Raw genomic sequence first — 14087 nt, 5'->3', positions numbered from 1 at the left:
TCAAACAACTAGAAGCAGTATATAAATTTTAAAAAGTATAAAAGGGGGCCGGCGTCGCGGCTCACTAGGCTAATCCTCCGTCTTGCGGCGCCGGCACACCAGGTTCTAGTCCCGGTCGGGGCACCGGATTCTGTCCCGGTTGCCCCTCTCCCAGGCCAGCTCTCTGCTGTGGCCAGGGAGTGCAGTGGAGGATGGCCCAAGTACTTGGGCCCTGCACCCCATGGGAGACCAGGATAGGTACCTGGCTCCTGCCATCGGATCAGCGTGGTGTGCCGGCTGCAGCGCGCTGGCCGCGGTGGCCATTGGAGGGCGAACCAACGGCAAAAGGAAGATCTTTCTCTCTGTCTCTCTCTCTCACTGTCCACTCTGCCTGTCAAAAAAAAAAAAAAAAATTAAAAAAAAAAAGTATAAAAGGGAACAAAGAAACAAGGACTAGAAGTAACAGAGTCCCCTTTCCTGGTCTCGTATGGCTACTAGACAGGCCAGTATGGGTTTTAGATGATTCTAAGCAAGTAGAAAAATTAAGAGAGGGATTGTCGCTTCCCACCCCCTGTCAAGTCTTACTCTCAGCCCAGGTCACAGGGTAGCAAAGGAGGCGAGGACATACAAGGAGTCGTTTTGACAAAAGGTTCTTTGGAAAACAAACTGCGACAGCCTGCATGGCCCCATCCTTTCCCGCCTACAGAAGGTTTTCTAGGTGATGGGGAGTTTCTTGCCTGCTTCAGCTGTCCTTGGCCAGGCCCTGTTGACTTTAGTGTGTCTTATGCTTACAGAATTAGCTCTCTTGTTCATGGTGAGGTCGAGACCGACAAGAACATCCCAGCGCCTGGGGCGCCGTGAGAGGACGTAGCAGGATGCTTCATCAGCAGAAGTGTGGCCTTGCTCTACTGCATATTCAGAATACGAGGTCGCGCAGAGTCTGCTTCATACTAAAAACAGCTGACACTTACCATATGCTGGGCACCGTCTAAAGACTTTCTCAGTAACACTGCATTTTTAAGTAGACTGCAAAATGACTCAGGCTGGTGCTCTCCTTTCCCCGTCTTGCAGATAAAGAAACAGGCATTCCGAGGTTAAGCACCAAGCAGCGGGACTCAGACACTGATTCAAAAGCTTATGCTTTTGCATGCTCATGCGGCTACTCAGAGGTTATTCCTCTCACCCAGTGCGAGTAGGGAAAGGGAGCAGAAAGGTCCAGGCTCCTCGGCACTGGAGAGGAAGAGGTATTCCTTTAAAGTCTGTAACCATATAGGCAGGCCATCCAGGACAAGGTCCAAGACATGTGGAACCACAAGGAAGTGGAGGATTGGTGTGGAGCTCCAGGAGGCTCCCACTGCCACGGCCCGTCAACCAGAGCAGCTGCCGTCGACGAGGGTAGTGGAAGAGGAATGAGGAGGAGCGGCCATCCACCTGCTCGCTTCCAGGGCACCTGGACTTAGAAGATGGTTACGTTCCTTTTCCTCCAGGGAAACTCAGGGACTCGCACTCTGATGAGTTACTCAAGGACTGCAGGGTTTAGCCCCAGCTTGCCTTGGCTGAGAACCCCTGGGTGTGGGGAAGAGTTGAACAATCCAATCAGAGGCACCCCACCACAGTGCACGACGTCCTGCTGCGCAACCGTCCACGAATGCTGCAACAGGCCAGCCTCTGCCTGTCCACTGCCTGGAGTGGAAGGACTCCACCCTTGCCCTGGTGTCCTGGATGGAGACTCGGCATAAATTAACATAAAGGTATCCGCACCGGGGGCAAATAAAAAAGCAAAGCAGGAAGAGAAGGAAAGAAGGATCAGGAGGGAACAGAAAGCCACAGTCTGAGACTTGGAAGATCTCCACTCCTCCCAGAGCAGGTGACTCCAGGCAGGATACGCTCACCACCACCAAGCAGAAGCGTGCTGTGGGTCGTTCTGATGGGTAGAACGCTGCTAGGGGTTGGCAGCTTTTGTTTGGTTTTCCTCTGAAGGACCTGTATTTACTGTGTTTTTGACTCCTTGTTGGCCAAGAGATGGCTGTGAAGTACACAAATCTACCTAGATAGGGAAGTTTTCCATTTTTGTAATAGAGATCCATTAGTCTGGCCAAGGCCAACCAAGATAGAGCAAGCGAGAACTGACAGCTTCTCAACTATCCATTGAAGCTATCCCCATAGCCCTTGAAGAACTGGAAATACAAGGTCTGTTAGGAGAACCTGGGTGCCCTGCATGAAGGCAGGGGCCTGCCGGGGCCACTGCCCGGTGCTCCGGAGAGCAAAGGACAGTGTGGATAGTGAGACTCTAAAATCCCGGAGCCTCAGCCTGGGATGTCTGACTCACTTGGGTATTTTCCAGCTCTGCTGGGAATACCTTCTTCTCAGTAAGTAGCAACAAGCCATCTTTCCCTACCTAGTGTGTGTGCGCACGTATACACACACACACACACACACACACACACACACACACACGTCCTCTGGCAACATTTCAGTCCTGGTCCCAGCAGTCACAAATGTGTAGGTCCTGCAAAGGAAGCTGGGGTGGGAATCTATCAAGAATACGCCCCTCAACGCTCTATTTGGACAGCCAGGACCCAAAATCCCGAGTCAAGTTTCCCACTGGTACAGAGCCGACTTTTTGGGTAAGCTTGACTTCCCAGAGGCTCACCACTACCCCCCCGCCCCCCTGCCATGATGTAATCCCTTTTGGGCTCCATTCTAGGATCCTCCACTCCAGGATCCTCAGAGTACATGGATACCTGCACTTCCAAGGATAAGCCCCTTGAGGCACACACTGTGGTGATCTTAATGAACCCAAGCTGCAGATCACCCCCTGGTGGAGTCTTATGAGTACTAAAGAGATCAGTTTAAATGGGTTGTGTCACATGTTCCAGCAACTCTGTGTCCTACTCATAACCTACTCAACAATCAGAACTAACCAGAATTCTACAGAGCACAGTTCAGACTGTTCTAGAACCCTCCCAATTAGATGTTCCTATTCCAAACTGATGACCATCTAAAGTCCAGATGGCCTGGGACAAGAGCTACTGCAGGGCAGCTCTCCAGCACAGAATATGAATGAACCATACAACTGACTGCTGGCCCCAGTGTAAACACCCTCACAGACTTTCTGGGCTATTGTCAGCTGGCTCAGGTAGGGAAACTTTGAGCTCCTACAGGGGAGCGCTGTCACTTCCAAGCCTGGGAGGAGGAGCTGCCAATCGAGAGCTAGGTAATTGGATCTCCATGGACATGACCGTGATCCCATGGGGGGTTGAGGAGTGCTTGTGGGATCTGCAAGGCAGCTGCAGAGATGCGATCTGGATCTTGTCCCCTGTGGGTTTCAGGCTACAGGAAGCCAGAACTGAGCGCGGGCAACGGAACGAGTGGAGCAACCAGCAGGACAAGTGTAGAGAGCAGGGACCAGGAGGGACAGAAGAAAGCAAACTAGGAAAGAAGGTACTGAGAACACCGGAGAACGGCCACGAGAGATAGGGTTTGCCTTAGTGTGAGGCTGGCAACGTGCAGGGAGTGGAAGCAGATAGGAGCAGAGGAGGGGAAGGTGACAGCCGCAGGAGGGTGATGACGTGACGCTGGGACAGGGCCGCTAATGTCACTTCTGTCCTTGCCTCAATAATCCTGGGATGCTGGTCCAGGTGCTGCCTGGGATGCGGCCAGTGGAAGAACCTGACAAATGCTGGGAGTCCAAAGCCCACTCCTGGGTGTTGGGTGCGTCCTGACCAATAGGCACGAAGGTGCAGACATCTGGTCAACTCCTTTGAAGGCAGCAGGGGAACAACACAAAATTCGACTGGGAATTCTGCCATTGCCAGAAAAACAGCAAGGAATTGCAGACCTCCTCTCAATTACTACTCAGGATGACCCAAGATGCAAATTTTGTTATTCTATTAAAAAAAAAAACAGAGACACTAAAAAAAAAGACCATAACTCGCACCCTAACATTTCTAAGTGGGAGCTAAGAAAAGTGCAGAAGGCACCAGAGGCATGGGTTTAATACTGGTGTCCAAATGCAGGCAGAGTTAGGGTATTCTACAGACCACACCAGCAGGGAATGGCTGGCGTAAGAATGTAAAAGGAATTAGAACATTTTCCATTCTTTATCGGAAGCCTAAAAACCATTCTGTGATTCTCAACCCTACATGCCCGTCAGAGTCACCATGACTGTGTTTAAGATAGAGGGCTCAGGGCTGGCACTATGGCTCTGCTGCTCAAGCCACTGCCTGTAGTACTGGCATCCCATATGGGCCCTGGGTTCTAGTCCTGGCTGCTCCACTTCCCATCCAGCTCTCTGCTATGGCCTGGGAAAGCAGTAGAAGATGGCCCAAGTCCTTGGGCCCCTGCACCCACGTGGGAGACCTGGAAGAAGCTCCTTGCTCCTGGCTTTGGATCGGTGCAGCTCTGGCTATTGCAGCCATGTGGGGAGTGAACCAGTGGATGGAAGACCTCTCTCTCTCTGCCTCTCCTTCTCTCTCTATGTAACTCTGACTTTCAAATAAATCTTAAAAAAAAAAAAAAAAGACAAGAGGGCTCCTGGGCCAGACCAATTCAATCAGCTTGGAGGACTTGGGAGGGTGAGGTATGGGATATAAGTATTCTGTCATTTTTAAAAAAGATTTTTATTTATTTGAAAGGCAGAATTGGGGTTGGTGAAGACAGAGATCTTCCATCTGCTGGTACACTCCCCAAATGGCTACAGCACCCGGTGCTGGGCCAGGCTGAAGCCAGGAACCAGGAGCTTCATCCTGGGTCTCCCACATGCAGAGGCCCAAGGACTTGGGCCATTTTCCACTGTTTTCAAAGGCCAATAGAAGAGATTTGGATCAGAAGTAAAGCAGCTGGTACTCAATCCAGTGTTCAAATGGTGTCGCAGGCAGCGGCTTAACCTGTTACACCATAATGCTGGCCTCAAGTATTCTGTCATTTTTAAAAGTCTGTCCTTCCTATCTCTTGTTATATAACAAACCACCCCAAGCCAGTAGCTTATATATCATGGTCACAAATTCAGTTTTGGCTGGCGGTGTGGCTCAATGGGCTGGTCCTCTGCCTGTGGCACTGGCATCCCGGGTTCTAGTCCCGGTTGGGGTGCCGGATTCTGTCCCGGTGGCTCCTCTTCCAGCCTGGGAGTGCAGTGTGGGATTGCCCAAGTGCTTGGGCCCTGCACCCGCGTGGGAGACTGGGAGGAGGCGCCTGGCTCCTGTCTTCAGATCAGTGTGGTGTGCGGTCACAGCGCGCTGGCCGCAGCGGCCATTGCAGGGTAAACTAACGGAAAAGGGAGGACCTTTCTCCCTGTCTCTCTCTCACTGTCCACTCTGTCACACACACACACACACAAATCCACTTTTGGCAGGAACAGCTCATCTGCTCCACACAGCATCAGGTGGGTGGTTTGAGTAGGGCTGGATGACCACGTCTCAATCAGAGCTGGAAAGTTGTGCCTGCTGTCTGCCTGGTACTCAGGTTAGGGCTGAAGGCTGGGAGCCTCACTTTCTTTTTTTTTTAAATTTTTTTCTTTTTCATGTATTTGACAGATAGAGTTAGACAGTGAGAGAGAGAGACAGAGAGAAGGGTCTTCCTTCTGTTGGTTCACCCCCCAAATGGCTGCTATGGCCGGCACTGCGCCTATCCAAAGCCAGGAGACAGGTGCTTCTCCTGGTCTCCCATGTGGGTGCAGGGCCCAAGCACTTGGGCCATCCTCCACTGCACTCCTGGGCCACAGCAGAGAGCTGGACTAGAAGAGGAGCAACCGAGACTAGAACCCGGCACCCATATGAGATACAGGCGCCACAGGCGGAAGATTAACCAAGTGAGCCACTGCGCCAGCCCCGCCTCACTTTCTCTCCAAGGGGATGCCTGGATTTCCTGAGCACACCAGCTGGGTTGCAAGAGCAAGTGTTCCCAAAGACCCTGGAAGGACATCCAAGGCTTCTTCTACTTGGCCTCGGAAGTCCCAGAACATGCATCTGCCACATCTCATTAGTCAAGCAAATGACTATGGCTGATGTGGAGCCCAAGGGAGGGCAGTCAGAGCATCTGCTGTGGGTTTACCACGAAGTCGCTGGTGCCCAGCCGGGGCAGGCGGCTGTGTGAGTTCCCTGTGGCTGCTGAACCAGCTGTTACACAGCAGACACTGACTCTTCGGATTCGTATCACTTGGCGGGAATCTTGGCGTTGGCAGGGCTGTGATCCCACCAGAGGTTCCAAGGGAACTAGTCCAGCCTCCTCCAGCGCCATACTTGTGGCTTGTGCTACCAAATTCAAATCTCTGTTCCATCTTTGCGTTTTCTGTGTGCAGAAATCTTTCTCTGCCTCACTCTCTGTAAGGGGGTATGTGATGTAACGTGGGGCTTTCCCGGATACCCCAGAGAATCCTTGTTTTAATCATATCTGCAAAGATGCTCTGTCCAAATAAAGGAATACGTACAGGTTCTGAGTTTAGGACCTACTATGTTTTTGGCTGCTGTTATCCTGTCTACCAGAGTGATGAAAAATGTACATGTATTTTTGTGAGCTCTTGGATTGGACCCCACAACTCACGACTGACACTCAGCTTTAGGCATGATGCATCAGAGGCCCAAGGACCAGAGCCCAGAGGCCCGAGGGGAGTGACCCACCTGACACCGAGGCCATGAAAGCCACCAGCCCAGGACAACGTCACTGACACGGATGGGGAGCTCATTCTTTCAGATTTTATCCAGGTTTTTTTTTTTTTTCTGCCCCCAATTTTCTTCTTGGTAAAGTAACAGTTTTATTGATGTATAACTTACATTTTCTTTTTTAATCTGGGCAAAAATTTCTACATGAGGTTTAATTGGTCAGTGCTTCAATGCATGGTTTGAAAACATTCAAACACATCTCAGATCGGGGCCAGCATTGGGGCACTGCAGGTAAAGCCGCCGCCTGCAATGCTGGCATCCCCATATGGGGGCTGGCTTGAGTCCCAGCTGCTCCATCTCTGATTAAGCTCCCTGCTAATGACCTGGGAAAAGCAGTGGAAGATGGCCAATGAGCTTGGGCCCTTGCTACTCACATCAGACACCTGAAAACAGCTCCTGGCTCCAGACTAGCCCAGCCTCAGCCATCATGGCCATTTGGGAAGTGAACCAGCAGATGGCAGATTCTCTCTCTCTCCTCCCTTCCTTCCTCCCTCCCTCCCTCCCTCCTTCTCCCTCTCTAACCCTTTCTAATAAATAAATCTTTAAAAAATAAAATGAAATGCAACTCAGAGACTGTCAATCTCAGAAATGGGGACACATGTAGAGAACTCCCCTGATATTGCTAAGATAACACAGGGACTTGATTCACATTCTTTTCTTCTTCTCCCAAACGCTTCCCATTTTAGATCTTGCTTTCTCTTAAGGCCTATTCAGATCATCTACATGGTCACATTTAACAGTGATTTGTTCTGAGAGATGCATCATTATGCAGGGGGTGGCTCCATCACCATGTGTGCCTCATGTGCTGCAAACAAGGCTCTAGGGACCGATGCTGTGGCACAGCAGGTAAAGCCACCCCCTGTGGTGCAGGCATCCCATATGGGCACCGGTTCGAGTCCCAGCTGCTCCACTTCCAATCCTGCTCTCTGCTGTGGTCTGGGAAAGCAGTAGAAGATGGCCCGAGTCCTTGGGCCCCTGCACCCATGTGGGAGACCCCAAGGAAACTCCTGGCTCCTGGCTTCAGATTGGTACAGCTCCAGCTGTTGCAGCCAACTGGGGAGTGAACCAGACGATGGAAGACCTCTCTCTCTCTCTGCCTCTCCTCTCTCTGTGCAACTCTTTCAAATAAATAAATCTTAAAAAAAAAAAAAAAAAAAAAAAAAAGGGGCGGCTCTGACATCTCCAGGCAACACGATCTATGGGACAGCTGTTGTATATGTAGCCTCTCGGTGACTGAACTGTATGGCATTGGACCAGGTACTGATACTAAGCTCCAGAAGACTCACAGCAAGTGTTATCCTTAAGCCGGTGAGACTGCCACTCACTCTAATAATGAATACACATTTCAGAACATAGAAAGCATGTTTCACTTCATGTTCAGATGGGAGCCAGTTCGACTTGAAATCAGAAAAGCGTCTAAACAGGGAACCTCACGTGCAGAGCTCGTAAGTGAGTGTTACAAGAGATGAGACGTCAGCACCAGTCCCACCGAGCAGGCTTCCGCACCACGTCGGCACCAGTCCCACCGAGCAGGCTTCCGCACCACGTCGGCACCAGTCCCACCGAGCAGGCTTCCGCACCACGTCGGCACCAGTCCCACTGAGCAGGCTTCCGCACCACGTCGGCACCAGTCCCACCGAGCAGGCTTCCGCACCACGTCGGCACCAGTACCACCAAGCAGGGGTACCACCTGCCCATGGGCTCCAGCAGACCCCTGGACTCTGACCAGCCCAGTGATTTTGCAATGGTAACTCCCTCTTAGAGGCTTTCTGGGGGCCTTGGAAGGGAGGATGGATGAGGGGCCCACCTGTGCTGCCCGAATACCAGGGCCCAAACATGGTGAGTTCTCCATCACCCAGCCGGGGCAGCCCCTCGGCTTCGGGATTTCACAGAGAGTGAGTTACTTAGAATGAGATCTGAAAACACATTCCGATGCATCCTCTCATTCTCTCTCTCACTTCTAAGTGTGTTCCTCTTTATAGATTTAAGGGACTCCTCCCGACTCACTTGCACTTCTAAGAATTTCCGTCGTTTCTTTCCCCGCAAGATGGAGAACAGCAGCCAATAGCACCACATACGCCCACCTCACACACTCTGATTACTGGTGATGCAGCAAGCGGGTGGACACCAAGATGCCCCTGTCCCGCCACCCTTCCCTCCCCAAGCCCCGGGAGCCACCTGCCTTTCAGACAGGTCTTTCTGTGACCCAGTGGCCTGCTGAGGGAGGGGACAGTGGCAGCATGTGGCTGCACTTTGGAGTCTGTCTTCGATGCTTTCTGGTCCCTTCTGTCCAGAAGCAGCAGCTGCTGAACTGTCTGTTCTGGTATCAGCTTCGGATTCCTGACCAAAGCCTGCTTCACAGACTTGCTTCAGCAGCCAAGACAACCCACCTCCTTCTGCAAGGTGTGGGAACTGTGCCCTGGGCCTGCGGATGCTCTCACGCATCCACGTGTGCCCACACACTGTGGATGCCATAGCATTGGGTAATTCTATGACACCTGTTCATACCCATTTTCCCTGTTACGGGAATCACATTATGTAGTTAAATATTATACAATCTGTTTTCTTATGAGGGTGGGGAGAATGGCTCCTATGCAGACTAAGTTGGATGCATTTAAGAGTCCCTTAGTAACTACACTGAAGTAGGTAACGGTGTCAATCACAAAAGATAGAAAACCAAATTGTGAACAACCTAGAGAGATTTCACACTTGGACTGCCGGATTCAGGCTCGCTTGCTCTCTCCTTTTTTTACAGCCTGAAAGTGGGCATGCGGAACAGAGCATTAAAGGTGGTGTTTACGCAGGCGACCTTCTGAAGTACGCCAACCAGCAGCCCCATGATCAAAGCAAAGCCACCGAAGATTCGCGGATGGAGACCCGCTCTGAGGGACAATAATGCTGATGGACTTCTTAATCAAAGCCCACCTGGTTGACCTACATGCATTTCCTTTGATGAGAAACTCACTGATACTTATCCCAGCTGTGTCAGCTGAGGGGGCTGAACTCATCTCTGCCCACAGGGAAGCGAGCCAGAGACTCACCTCAGCAAGGATGACGGCATAAAAATGGGGGACACGGTTTCATTGCCATGAGTTTACCTACACCAACAGCAGGTGCAGCCTCCTGCCAGTCCTGTTTCTCTTCATGTCTCATCCCCAGCCCCCACTCTAACACCACCACCGCCCGCCCCCCACCCACCAATCCCCAAGGCTGACAAAGGGACAGTAGTTCATACCCATCCTTTTTGTAAAACTCCAGCATCATGTTATCCGTGGCGACGCTGAGGGGCCGGCGGGCCTGCTCGGGCTGGCGCCGGTCGGCGGGGTCCATGTCGGGAGAGGGCATTGAGCTGTAGTTGGCATTATGGTTCACGTGGACCGGGCTCCCATAATTGCCTGTGATGTTGAACTCTATCTCTGCAGGGGAACAAAGAATCAGGAGGATATGTGACCCCTTGGGCTCTCACACTACACCCTTACCGGGCAGGGGAGGGAGGGGCAGAGCCAGCTTCTCCCTCCCACTGCACCCCTAGCACATGCTTCCACGGCAGGCAATCTATTAATATTCATTCAGCTTCTTCATGTATTCATCATATTGATGGGACAAAAAGAGAGAACGTACATGATCACCCGGATAGGCATTTGATAAAGATATTTCCATCTGTGATTGAAAAGGAAACCTTAGTAAAATAGAGACAAAGCCATTGGTCTCAAACCTCATGCTGAAGAGTAAAAGGACTACGCTGTCTGGAATCAGGGAATATGGCAAAGCCTGCTACTGCTACTGGTATTCCGCCTTATGTGAGAAATGTTAGCCAGTGGAATTAGTCGAGAACATAAAATAAGAGGCAACATTCAAGAGTGTGGATGATGGTACTGTCTTTTTGGAAAATCAGAGAGCAACTTAAAAGGCTGGCAATAGTAACAGATTTCATTGTTAAACAGAAATACAAAGGGGCTGGCACTGTGGCATAGTGGGTAAAGCTGCCGCCTGTAGTGCCAGCATCCCATATGGGCACCAGTTCAAGTCCCGGCTGCTCCAGTTCTCATCCAGCTCTATGCTGTGGCCTGGGAAAGCAGAAGAAGATGGCCCAAATCCTTGGGCCCTTGCATCCACATGAGAGACCCGGAAGAAGCTCCTGGGTCCTGGCTTCGAATCGGCCCAGCTCCAGCCATTGCAGCCATCTGGGGAGTGGACCAGCAGATGGAAGTCCTCTCTCTCTCTCTGCCTTTGCCTTTCTGTAACTATGCCTTTCAAATAAATAAATAGATCTTTAAAAAAAAAAATACCAAAGAACTATCCTGTCCTATCCTATCCTTCCCTGCTCTATGGGAATGAACCAGCCTTGCATCATTCTGTCTGTTGTGGTAATGAATTCGCTCATCTGCAGAATCTACAGAATTGCTGCCCTCACCTCCTACCTCCTGTATTTCTTCTCCTTCACTTCCTACCCTCATTCAGCTGCACACCATCAACAGAACTCTTAGATCAGCCTTTCAGAACTGTCCGTCAACACCATGAAGCAATGATTACCTCCGATGGACACTGCACAGAATTAACATGGGTTACAGCTGCTGTCATATGGCTGAAAACATACCTCCAAGGTTTATGAAATATCAAGTGCACTGTCTTTTTTTTTTTTTTTTTTTTTTTGTTCAAAGCAAGCGTCAAGTTGTGTAACCACTGCCAGTGGGAGCCACGTACTGATGCAATGATGCTCCCAAGGCTCAGCACACCTCTGAAACTCTCTCTTAGGAAGCTGCCCTGACAGCCTCCTTTGGAACCAGCCGTGGAAAACAATCTCATTGCCTTGGAGTGCCAGCCTTGAGGCAGGCACAGCTCCAGGGAGCAAAAGGACAGCGCCCAGGTGAACCACGAGCCCTGAATGAAGCTCCTGTCCATCTCAGATCCCAGCCTTGCTCCACGTATATAAAGCATAGGGCATCGAGCAAAGGATCCTTCCCTCTCCGCCGTAGCAGCCCAGGATTTGGGGATTTGTGACGTGGATGTCAGACCCGTGCAATCCATGGATGTGGTTGGCACAGGCAACGGAGAGCTTCAGGTCAGAACACTCTTCAGACGGGGATTAGAGATGAGGAAGCTGACTCTGCCACATTACCTGGGTGCACCTGCACACATGGGGTGTGTGTGTGTACACATGTGTGGGAAAACTAAAAGCATAACATTGCATGTGGGCAGCAGTCCTAGGCTTCCAAGGCTCAGAACTCAAAGTGACGTTCCTGCTCCCCACCTCCTGCCCCCAACACCCAGGCGCCACCACGTACCCCCAGGGAAGAACCAGTCTGCGTGCTGGATGATGGGTTCGATGATCCCCACAATCTGCAGTGAAACCGTGGTCATCATCTCGGTGATGTTCCTGCAGGCACAGAGCGGATGAGGGCGGGGTGAGAGGCGGGAAGGGGTGCTGGACTGGACCCCTGCAGACCTCGGTGTGAGAGCTAGGGCAGGACACTGCGTCTTTCTCCCCACCCTAGGGAAGCCCGTGCAACAGGAGGCGGGGTCCTCAGCACTGCCGGCTGACCGCCTTCCACCGTCTGCATCCTCACGTGGGGGTGTGTCTGCCCTCTCACACGGAGCGTTCAGGGCCTGAACGAGCTGGCCTGTGCCAACGCATTCCCTCATTGTTTCCTCCCACTGCTCCTGATGCTGACTCAGATGAACGCAGAGAGGCTCCTTCTTTCAGACCTCTGCTTGGAGACCATCAGCAAAGAGTTCTCTGCCTTATCCTCACGCTAAACAACAACAACCAAAAAACAACCCAGGCTCAGGCTGCGACAAAACAGGACTTGAACACTGAAGGAGGCTGGCGATGGTGAGGGCCCTGGCCCTCCTGCCCCTGCAGGCCCTCCCCTCAGCTCTCACCCTTCTGCTTGTGGCCATAAGAGGTTGGGTCCTAAGACAATTGCCATGTTGCTGGGTGTCATCTTGTTTATATCTTGATATTCTGACAGCTTGGATAAAAACTTGATCAAGTATCTGCAAGGAAATGAGAAAGGCCAGATTTATGTATTTACTCACTCATTTTTCATTAACTGCTATTGATCTGCAAGGGAGAGAGACACAGAGGGTTGACCAATGACGGAAAAAGACCTGCTACCTGCTGGTTCACTCTTCAAATGCTCACGGCACCTGGGGCTGAGCCAGTTCCAAGCCATGAGCAGGAGCTCAATTCTGGGCCTCCCACATGAGTGGCAGGCAGGGACCCTAGTACGTGAGCTATCACTTGCTGCCTCCGAGGGTGTGCATTAGCAGGAAGCTGGCATCAGAAGTGGAGTTGGGACCTAGCCCCAGGCTCTCTTATATGGGATGCAGGTGTCTCAAGTAGCATCTCAAACATTGTGCCAAACGTCCACCCAAGCTCCATAGCAGGTGCATTCCCCAGAACAGGTAGAAACTTCTCTTATGAAGACTCACTCAGCCTGCAATTTAAGGAAGCTGCAGCAGGTGTCCAGATGGGAAAATTCTGGATCCTTTCCGAAAACAGACGGACTCACATTCATCCAGTTAGATGTCAACATCTGCTTCACCAAACATCGCCAGAAAAATCTCTACCTTCCCTTCTGATGTAGTCTAAAATGACCTTCTAAGGTTCTTCCTTCTTTCTGAACCCTGCCACCTGCCATCCTCCCTGTGTGTCTCTCCAGCAGGGACAGCCACATGCTGGTGTGGTCCCTGAGCCTGGCTTTCTGGAAGGATCCAACAATGAAACATTAATAGAGACTTGGTACAGGGGCCCAGCATGTGCACTCAAGAGACCTACGTCCACACATAGACATAGCAGTGTTATTCATAATAGCCAGAAGGTATAAACCACCCAAATGTCCTTTCAGGATGAACGGACAGATATGTGAAATACTGTTCCTTTTCAGGAACTAAGTACAGGCACGTCCTGGCACACGGCTGAGTCTTGCAAACACTATGCTAAGTGAAAGAAGCCAGGTGCAAAAGGCCACATATGTTATTTCCTGAGTGGGGACTGTTCAGAACAGGGAAATCAGTGGCTGGCAGGGGCTGGGGTGAGAGAAATGAATAGTGACTGCTGGCAGGAACAGGGTTTCTTCTGGGAATGATGAAAATGTTCTATAATTAGGTAGTAGTGATAGTTATCAATACCAAAAATACACTGAAAAACTACTAAATTACATATTTTAAAAGGTCACAATGGCATGTGAATTATATCTATAGCTTCCCAGACTGTCACTGACAAAACACTGTGGCCTTAATTAACCCCGTTTTGCTTGGAGCACTGTGAAGTAACTCCCTTGAGAGTTTTTTAACTCATCTTCCACTGGCCCAGCAGAGAGATCATCAGTGTTGGGTTCTACCATGCAGTCACTTTGGCTGTCACCATGCCAACTCTGCCCACAACCCTCTCCTGGCTGTGACTCAGCCCAAGAGGCCAAATGGGACTGGACCAGGATGTGGGAC

At 51.0% G+C, this 14087-nt stretch overlaps 1 protein-coding gene and 1 long non-coding RNA gene across 9 annotated transcripts in view; one reads left to right on the top strand and one right to left on the bottom strand.

The window, feature by feature from the left end:
* ARHGAP44 (Rho GTPase activating protein 44) overlaps positions 1–14087 on the bottom strand; it is a 189083-nt gene that overhangs the window by 18838 nt on the left and 156158 nt on the right. For all 7 annotated transcript variants that reach the window (XM_008270707.4, XM_051825172.2, XM_051825173.2 and 4 more), the window contains exons 14-16: positions 12522–12635; positions 11924–12015; positions 9874–10054 (exon numbers count right to left, since the gene is read on the bottom strand). In XM_008270707.4, coding sequence (XP_008268929.1) covers positions 9874–10054; positions 11924–12015; positions 12522–12635 — 387 coding nt within the window. The remainder of the gene's footprint in view (positions 1–9873; positions 10055–11923; positions 12016–12521; positions 12636–14087) is intronic.
* LOC138846217 (uncharacterized) lies at positions 2846–4510 on the top strand. 2 transcript variants are annotated; one of them, XR_011383673.1, is made up of 3 exons: positions 2852–3196; positions 3312–3423; positions 3621–4510. It is a non-coding gene; the product is annotated as an uncharacterized lncRNA (long non-coding RNA). The 2 variants fall into 2 exon arrangements; XR_011383672.1 differs by having other exon boundaries at positions 2846–3196; positions 3312–4510.

The sequence above is a fragment of the Oryctolagus cuniculus genome, chromosome 17 (assembly GCF_964237555.1).
Source record: "Oryctolagus cuniculus chromosome 17, mOryCun1.1, whole genome shotgun sequence".
NCBI classification, from domain to species: domain Eukaryota; kingdom Metazoa; phylum Chordata; class Mammalia; order Lagomorpha; family Leporidae; genus Oryctolagus; species Oryctolagus cuniculus.
The sequence above is the reverse complement of the archived record's forward strand: the minus strand, read 5'-3'. Positions and strand labels throughout refer to the sequence as shown.